The sequence below is a fragment of the Trichechus manatus genome, unplaced genomic scaffold (assembly GCF_000243295.1).
Source record: "Trichechus manatus latirostris isolate Lorelei unplaced genomic scaffold, TriManLat1.0 scaffold00039, whole genome shotgun sequence".
Lineage (NCBI taxonomy): Eukaryota > Metazoa > Chordata > Mammalia > Sirenia > Trichechidae > Trichechus > Trichechus manatus.
Window position 1 is genome coordinate 16,961,134 of NW_004443975.1, and position 7,373 is coordinate 16,968,506.

At 35.5% G+C, this 7,373-nt stretch overlaps 1 protein-coding gene across 1 annotated transcript in view; it reads right to left on the bottom strand.

Moving 5' to 3' along the window:
* LYPLAL1 (lysophospholipase like 1) overlaps positions 1-7,373 on the bottom strand; it is a 45,473-nt gene that overhangs the window by 32,996 nt on the left and 5,104 nt on the right. The window contains 1 exon segment of the mRNA XM_012555416.2: positions 5,673-5,772. Within this exon segment, the coding sequence (XP_012410870.1) occupies positions 5,673-5,772 (100 nt within the window).

Below are 7,373 nucleotides of genomic sequence, written 5' to 3' on the forward strand. Positions count from 1 at the left end.
TGGGAATTCCAGAACATTTAATTGTGCTCATGAGGAACCTGTACATAGACCAAGAGACAGTCGTTTGAACAGAACGAAGTAATACCATGTGGTTTAAAATTAGGGAAGATGTGCGTCAGCGTTGTAGCCTTTTGCCATACTTATTCAGTCTGTATGCTGAGCAAATAATCTGAGAAGCTGGACTACATGAAAAAGAATGCAGCATCAGGATTGGAGGAAGACTCATTAACAACCTGCAATATGCAGATGACACAACCTTGCTGAAAGTGAGAGGACCTGAAGCTCTTACTGATGCAGATCAAAGCCTTCAGTATAGATTACACCTCAACATAAAGAAAACAAAAATCCTCCCAACTGGACCAATAAGCAACATGATAAATGGAGAAAAGATTGAAACTGTCATGGATTTCATTTTACTTGGATCCACAATCAACACCAATCGCAACAGAAGTCAAGAAATCAAATCATATATTGAATTGGGCAAATCTGCTGCAAAAGACCTCTTTAAAGTTTTAAAAATGCAAAGATCTCACTTTGAGGACTGAGGTGCACCTGACCCAAACCATGGTATTTTCAATCGCCTCATAAATGCACGCAAAACACGGCCAATGAATAAGGAAGACCAAGAAGAACTGATGGCTTTGAATTACTCTGTTGGTGAAGAATACTGAATATTCATGGACTGTCAGAAGAATGCACAAATCTGCCTTGGACAAAGTCAGCCAGAATGCTCCTTAGAAACGAGGATGATGAGACTTCGTCTCGTGTAGTTTGGACATGTTATCAGGAGGGACCAGTCCCTGGAGAAGGATATCATGCTTGGTAGAGCAGAGGGTCAGCGAAAAAGAGGAAGACCATCAACAAGATGGACTGACACAGTGGCTACAACAATGGGCTCAAACATAACAATGATTGTGAGGATGGTGCAGGACTGGGCAGTGTTTCGTTCTGTTGTATATAGGGTCGCTATGCGTTGGAACAGAGTCAACAGCACCTAACAACAAAAATTACCAGATATTGCATTTTTATTTGCGAAATCTGGCAACTCTACACTCAAGACATCTGTACTATTTTAATCCCTGAAATGTATGCAGAGGGTCATTAAGTAAAATATATTTCCCATCGTGAACTGGAGTTTAAAATGTTTGAAAGCTACCACTCTAGACCAGGTGTCAGCAAACTTTTTCTGTGAAGGGCCACAGAATAAATATTTTAGACTTTATGGGTGCATAGTCTGTGGCAACTACTCAGCTTTGCCTTTGTAGCACAGAAGCTGCCACAGATAAAATGCAAACAAACCAGTGTCTGTGTTCCCATAAAATGTTATTTATAAAAACAGATGTTAAACCATATTTTATGCCGGGCCATAAGTTGGTGACCCCTGCACCAGACTATCAGATCCTTTTGGGTCTTCATTTTGTTATTCAGCATATTCACTGTATTTCTTAGTTTCAGCATCTGGAAATTTGAAAAGTGTCCCCTCATCTATATAAGAACAAAAATACTGAACAGAACAGTGCTTGGGAATACAACTCCAAAACATAGCTCTGGAAGATTTCTACTAAGATTCCCAGTGATTAATTCCTCAGGTAATATTTCTACATTCTGCCTAAATGACATCACAAACAAACAAACAAAAAAACCATTGCCGTCAGTTCCAACTCATGGCGACCCCAGGTGTTACAGAGCAGAACCGCTCCATAAGGCTTTCTTGGCTGTAATCTTTACGGAAGCAGATAATAAGCATTTATTGGATGTTCACTTTATGTCGAACACAATGCAGGAGCATTTTCTACATTATATATTTAATTCTCACAACAACTCTTTGAGGTAAATATGATTAGTACCTCCGTTTTACAGTTTAGGAAACTGAGACCCTGACAGAGGTGCAATGCCTTCCTCAATATCTTACAGCACTAAGTAAAAAAAGCAAGATTCAAATAAAGGTCTACTTGATCCAAAGACTGTGTTCTTCATCACTCTACCACACGAATTCCATATAGCTTCAAATATTCTACCAAACAATATTTTATCTCGGGCATTTCCCTGACCTATTGCTCAAACAACTGTAGCAGAAAGAGGATGGGTTTGGTATTGCTTTACTGGTTCTTACTCCATCTATGCTGGATAAAGTAGGAAGGGTTCCTGAATACAAAACGTTAATGCTGCAAAGGATTTTACAGGTCTAGTTCAATCTGGGAAACCCTGGTGGTGTAGTGATTAAGAGCTACTGTGGCTAATCAAAAGGCTGGCAGTTCGAATCCACCAGGCGCTCCTTGGAAACCTTATGGGACAGTTCTACTCTATCCTATAGGGTTGCTATAAGTCGGAATCGACTAGACGGCAACAGGCTTGGTTTTTTTTTGGTTTAGTTCAATCTGTTCATTTTAGACATGTGAAAACCCAGAACTGGCATGTTCTTCATTAATGGTCTTTCCTATTTTATTTTTATTAAGAATTAGATGACATATTTCTAAAAGTCTTCACTTTTCCTCTTTAACTGAGATACTGGTTTCTCAAAGATTCCACATTGTGCAGTACACACCAGATTGTCGATTCAGAGGAATTGAGGAGAAATAACAAGTGAATTGATTGTTTATATATTACTGTTTTTGTCATTAGCTAGGTATTACATATGCTTTAGTCTTATTAATACATGATACACTTAAATATAAAAGGCACCACAAAAGTTATAACGTAAATGAGACTACATATGTATTTCCAAAAACACACATTCATTGACTAAACTTATAAATGATCAACAAATTAGTAGTCTATACCTGTTTTGGTACTTTTCTGTATTTTTTTTCTCAGTTTTATACCTTTCAGAGGCTGTTAAATCATAAGTGGGTGTCATTTTAAAGGCAACAGTTAATTTTGTAATCAAAAAAGATATATTTTAAAATTAGTGTACAAGGAAAAAAATCACAAATCACATATATTATTCTTTCACTTAAATAAATACACTAGGTTAATAAAAGGCTAATTTGACCATTCAATAGTTATTTAGCTGGTGATGTTGAAAGCATTGGCTATTTGATAACAAGTAGCCCTTAGACAGTCTCTAATAAAAGTAGAACCTTTTTTTAAAGATAAATTAATGCTAGTAAGTGTTCAGTGAAATGGGGGTAATGATACACTCTGGTAATAATGTAAAGTGTTCCATTTCTGGAAAATAATTTGGAAAAGTTAATTCCCTACTTAAAAGTAACTGACTTTAAGGTCTTAGGGTAACTACATTCTAGGAATTTTTCCTGAAGAAAAATCAGAAACAGGATAAATAGGTATGCATAACGATAAGGATAAAAACTAAAATGGGCTACCATAGAATTTTTTTAAAAAAAAAAAGAAAAAATTTTAAAGAATACCTATAGTCATTAAAACAGTTTTCAAAGGTCATTCAATGAGAAATCTTTAATGGGCAAATCATCAAAACACAATGCTAAGTGAAAAAAGGGTAGAATTTATAATTTTATGTTTAGTATGAACCCACATTTGTAAAAGTAAAAAAAAGTAAGACATTAAGAAAGAGCAGAGAGACATAACAGTTGTCATCCATTTTTTTCAATACTTGTGATGGCTCAAGCTCACATTTATGGTATTTTTACATGAATAACGTGTGCCTTCTACATTTGTTTGCCAACCACTAGTGGCGCTTATGAAAGTACCAGGGGTGGGGGGGAGGAGGGAGTGGTAGGCAAACAAACGTAAAAGCTGCGTGTTATTTGCATAAAAATATGGTGGTTACCAAAATGTAAAAGATTTGAAAACTTTGCTCCTCTAGGACAAGTTTTATCATCCCTGTGTATATTAAGGCACCGCTAACCATTCTAACATTTAAGGACATTAGGGCTGGATTGATCAATCCGCCTTGAAAAGGCTTCCCTGAGAGAGGCCAGACAGGAGTCCTAATATAGAATTATCAAACATAATTTAATGTAAAAAACAATAAGCAATATTTTGTGGGATGAGAGATTAGGTCCAAAAATATGAAAACATGTAGAATATATTATATTTAATTAACCATAAAACTAGGGAGGTATTATCACCAGCCCCAATACAACAAGTGTCACCAAATATTATTTATTGTCTGAGTTTACAAACACACAGTGTTACACTCAGCCTAGTGTCTAACTACTTCAACACAATGCCTTCAATGCCTATGTACCTGAATAACAGATAATAATCTTGAAATACATCAAAACATGATGAAAATAGTATGTACAAAAATTGCAATGAGATGTAAGATGAACTAAAATTGCAAAACACCTAGTCAATACAATGCCATTTATATTTGAATGCCAATTAAAATATTTCAGATCTTGTAATTTTAAATTACACATAAAGTGAAGTTTGTAATTGCTCTGAGACTCAGAGGCAACTGGAATTAAAACTTCATGATTTCAACACTACTCATAAAACAACAAAATGATTTCACAGTGAACTGAAATACAATTTTCCAATATTACAAAATGTTAAACCAGACTTGCTTTTCACATCGTTCATAAGATCCCTTAGGACATTTAGAAAATGTTAAGTCAAAAGTTTTACAGCTATTGATTGTCCTTCATCAATGACATTTGGTTTCTGATGGAAAAGGGCCAGTGAAACATAGCAAGGCTACCGAATGTACAATTTGCTGGATACTTAACACAAAATAACGTTGCTAAGTCAGTTGAGGCTTCTGATACTTAGATCTGAAACCAAGAAGTGTATTTTTACAAACTTTGTATATTAGTAGTGAATTGTAGCCAGCATTACTGTCCTTAAACACATCTGTTTTATTTCACCGTATTAGTTAATGGCTCTTATCAAGGATAGGATCTTACGTGTAACTCCACAATTTAAATTCTATTTATGATCAAATAAACAAACCAAAACAAAATTAAAATACCTTTGAGTACTTGAAAATCTATGGCATTCCCAGACAGATAACTGCAAATTGTGTTGAATTATGAGGTATCTTTGTTTTTCATTTTAGGAATCATTAGAACCAGTTAAAGTTGGAAAACAAACCTTTACAACTCCATGCTTGAAAGGGTAATTTTGAGAGTAGAAAGACCTTTGAAAGAAAGTGAAATGCTGCTTTTAATGCTTCTGACTCAGAGTAATTAAGTCTAAAAATAAGCCTAGTACATAAAGACCTGTTTTGAGGTGCAGTCTCAACTTCATTTTGTCCTGACTCAAAGACATTGGTGCCATTCATACTCTTATTAATTCAGATCTTAGTCTTTCTCAGATATGAACAACAGGTGACCAGTAGGCACTGTAACATTTTTTCCCCTAAGTAACCGTGCGGCTTAAGCTAAGAGCTCCAGGTGACGTTCTACAGAGGGGAAATAAATCACTCACCTGCAGAACTTAACCCAACAGTGTGACTGCAAAAAAGAATACCTTCTGAAAAAAAGGACCTCAATTTAAAATAATAGTTAAACTATTTTAAATACAGAATAAAGCTTAAAGAACTTGAGGTAATTTCTATGACATTCTGGAAAACAAACAAAAAAGCAGAGTAGAAATTATATAACATTTAAGTTTAAGTTTAAATAGCAAATTTCTAAAAAAATAATAGTAATAAATAAAAATGTATTTTCACATCTAGATGGCACTTCTATTTATATATATTCTATGTCATAGAGATATATTAAGCAGTGAGATAAATTATTTCATACCTGGACGGAGCTGTTGGATAAATAATTTTTATGTGTTGGAATGCTAAATCTTGAGTTAAAACCTGCTTGATCCACTTTCTCAATCCTTGTCCTGAGTCACCTGGTGAATCACAAATTCTGGAGTCAGAAAAATATTTTGACAATACAGTACGTTCAGAAGCAGAAGATAATTTTCATGTCACAACAGAGGCTGGAGCAAAGGATTAAAAAAAAATTTCATGTATAAAAATAACTGTACGCAAATCAATTTATCAACATAAATTAACTGACTGGACATTAATAGATAGCAATAATTTTGATTTTTTCTCCTGGCTTCATCATCGATCACTTTGAAGACCCTGTTTAAGCTTGGATCTTAAGTTTCCCCATTTGTTTAAAGGGTATAATAGGAATAATAAGTAAACTAAATTAAAATTAACAAATGGACTTTCTTCTAAACAAAAAAAAAGTCTATATATGATCTAAAACATTCTCATTTCTTATCTTACTCTTAAAAAAATACATTCCTAAAATGATTGTTAACTTCTGATGTTGAAGCAGCCTAAAACAATTTCTAAAACTATTTGCTTGGTTAAAACAATAACAATCTTCCAGAAGGGGTATTTGGTGCATTTTTATTTTTAACTTGAAGAAATTAGAATTTTATTTTGATAACATGTGTATATTACCTAAAACAATGACTATACACCCAAAGGCTGCAAGAAAACTAACCATTACTCACACAAGAATTAATGTTATGTATATTTGCACAAAGAATGGAAGGAAATCAAAGATCCATCTCACCCATGGAGGAAATTTTAAAGGTAACAACTTCAATTTTTTAATCAATGAATTCCCTAAGACATAAATTCAAAAAATATTTACTGAATATTATGTGTCAGGTACTGGGCTCATTCCTAAGAGGTAAAGATGGGGGTAGGGGGAGAGTCCCTACTCTTATGGAGTGTGTAGCTTATGGAGAGAAACAGACATTAATCAAACAGTCACATAAATAAACGTGATAGGCAAATGTAACCACTGCAAAGTTGAGATAGGTGGTGTTCAAAGGTTTTTTATAAGCAGAGTTGACTTCGTAAAGTAGTTGAGGGGAAACGTCACTAGAATATAAGCTCCACAAGGTAAGGTTCTTTAGGCCTGCTTTATTCAGAGTCACTTGTCCACCTAGGGCCTAAACGGGTCTGACACAGACGGGGCACTCAACAGATAGCTGTTGATGGATGAAGAAGAAAGGTTTGAGCTAAAATCTACAGGACGGTGAGGAGTGAAGGCAGAGCGCCTCAGGCAGAGGAAACAGCATGTACTTGACAGGAGGGTGCAGGAGGGCAACCTCTAAGAGGTGAAAAGCAGAGAATGAGAGAGGAGCAGTGAGTGAAGACCAGGTTGGGGACATCCTCAGAGGCCTGACAAATCCTAAGAACAAGGAGAAGCCATGGACACAGAAAGGTAGCTGATTCTAACGTGTCACTCCGGATGCTGTGCGAAGACAGTTAACTGAAGGGGACAAAAGTCCATGAGGGGGATCAGTCAGGAGGCTACTGTTGAGGTGACAGATGCTTCGACTAGACTGACAGCAGTGGAGTAGAGAAGACCGGGAATATTTAGAGATGAAACTGATAGAAATTGTCAGAAAATTAGTTATAAGGCGTCAGTAGTGAGAGAAAGGTTTCAGGGATGGCTGCTAGCATTTCAGCCAGAGCAACT